General features: G+C 44.0%; 1 protein-coding gene across 1 annotated transcript; it reads left to right on the top strand.

Annotated features, from left to right (window-relative positions):
• Window positions 1–200: 200 nt before the first annotated feature.
• On the top strand, window positions 201–1,492 carry LOC149236256 (uncharacterized). Its single transcript, XM_089372360.1, has one exon. The coding sequence runs from the start codon at window positions 433–435 to the stop codon at window positions 1,078–1,080; it is 648 nt and encodes a 215-aa protein (XP_089228486.1). The 5' UTR covers window positions 201–432; the 3' UTR covers window positions 1,081–1,492.
• The last annotated feature ends 341 nt before the right edge of the window (window positions 1,493–1,833 follow it).

Raw genomic sequence — 1,833 nt, 5'->3', positions numbered from 1 at the left:
GACCTCTATCTCACATGTCACCAATGGATTCCTTGTCAACTCATCTGGGGCAGCACCTTTCAGCTCTTTCCTTTTCCTTTTCCTTTCCCACCAGCTGTATGACACCATGGTGCTTTCCAACTAGGGGTGTGAGGCATACCAGAGACCCACGTTCAATCCCCCTAGACTTACCTCATTATCCTCCTTTCCTCCACACACATACACATACCAATAATTGGGCATTATCTCCTTTTTCCTCTACTCGTTTGTCACATGATTCTATTACAAATAAAAAATCACAGGAGGAACAAGGTTGTACCATGAGTCTCGATATTTAACAAAAAGGCCAAAGCGGCTCTCTGACAAAAGTACGCACTCACATGATTATCAATTCTGATGAATAGCTTGGGTTCCGAATATAGTGCCCAAATCTGAGCCACAGATTTTTGTAAAATGGGGAAGAAGGAGAAGAGGATCACCAGGGAAGAAGAGGACGAAATCAAGAGAGCCGCAGCATGGGCCTGGTATCTGCACGGGTTGGGGGCACCCACTAGACCGGTCAAGGAATCGAACCCTCGCGCCGCGCAGCCTGTTCCCAGGCCTTCCAGATTCAAGATGGAATCCCTGGCCCTCTCTGATTCTCCGTCTCCTGTTTTTCGCCGGCGACGCTCGATGTCACTCGACGCTTCTGCCGATTTTCCCGGCGCAGAGAGGGTTTTCACCCGAAGTTCTCTGTTGGATTCCTACGAGATGGCGGTGGTTTCCAGGCAGCTGGAAAGCGGTTTGTCGAGCGCCATCTCCCGCGGTAAATCGGCGGCCGGCATGAGCGGGAAATCGTGGATCGATCGCGGAATTTCTGGGGACCTGTGTAACAGTACCCGGCCCAAGGTTTCTTATGGAACTCCCAAGGCTTCTCGGTCCCATAAGGCCAAACGGCTGCCTGCCATGTGCGGTTCGACGAGCGTGTTTGTTCCGGGTGAGATGACGAGCGCGTTTGTTCCGGGTGAGATGCAGAGTGTTAGACAAAACCCCCAGGACAAGAAATGGCATTCCTGGCTTCTTTCTGGTCTGGCCAGAAAATCTGAGTTATATATAAAATAAAGTTCTTAAAGAAGCCATTCTTATTGCTGCAGCTGGTTATGTGATACAAGTGAGTTTGGGTTGTATAATATCTAGATGTATTAATGAGTTGAGTTAGGTGCCAACTTCATCTTATTCCATGAATTTTTGGTTTGGAGTAGCTTGTGTTGGCATTGTTTGTGCCGTGGAATAACATTGGATTCTGGCATATCAACTTAACTCAGGGAGGAAGGAAGGCCATAACCTCTGGATTGCCATGAGGAAAGCCATAACTTCTGGATTGTCAGTGTATCTTGTTTATCCCAGCTATCTTTATCTCGATTGCAGTTATTTTTCTCTGAATTGCAGAGATCTTTATTGCGGTTATTGTTCCTCAGTTGCAGATTTTGATTGCAGTTATTTTTATCTGAATTGCAGATTTTGATTACAGTTATATTTTTCTGAATTGCAGATTGTAATCTATCTGAATTGCAGATTTTGATTACAGTTATCTTTATCTGAATTGCTGATTTTGAAATATCTGGATTGCAAATTTTAGAAATATTTCGAAATCTGATAAAGCAGAGTGAAAAGTTGAGATGCCCTTTTCTTTTCCTTATTGATGTCTGAAGTTAATTGTATTCCATTTTGTGTAGCACGGCTAACTGTGTATAATAAATCTTTGTTATTGATAACTCTGGAATAAAGCTTTCTGAAAAGTCCACCGGGAAAAGAAGCAAAATGGTTTTATGGAACTTGTACATAACAATGTGTTGGAGAATGCTAAGCTTCATT

Source organism: Pinus tabuliformis, chromosome 8 (assembly GCF_031772625.1).
Source record: "Pinus tabuliformis cultivar Carrire ecotype Pingquan chromosome 8, CPIR1, whole genome shotgun sequence".
Classification (NCBI taxonomy): Eukaryota; Viridiplantae; Streptophyta; class Pinopsida; order Pinales; family Pinaceae; genus Pinus; species Pinus tabuliformis.
The sequence above is the reverse complement of the archived record's forward strand: the minus strand, read 5'-3'. Positions and strand labels throughout refer to the sequence as shown.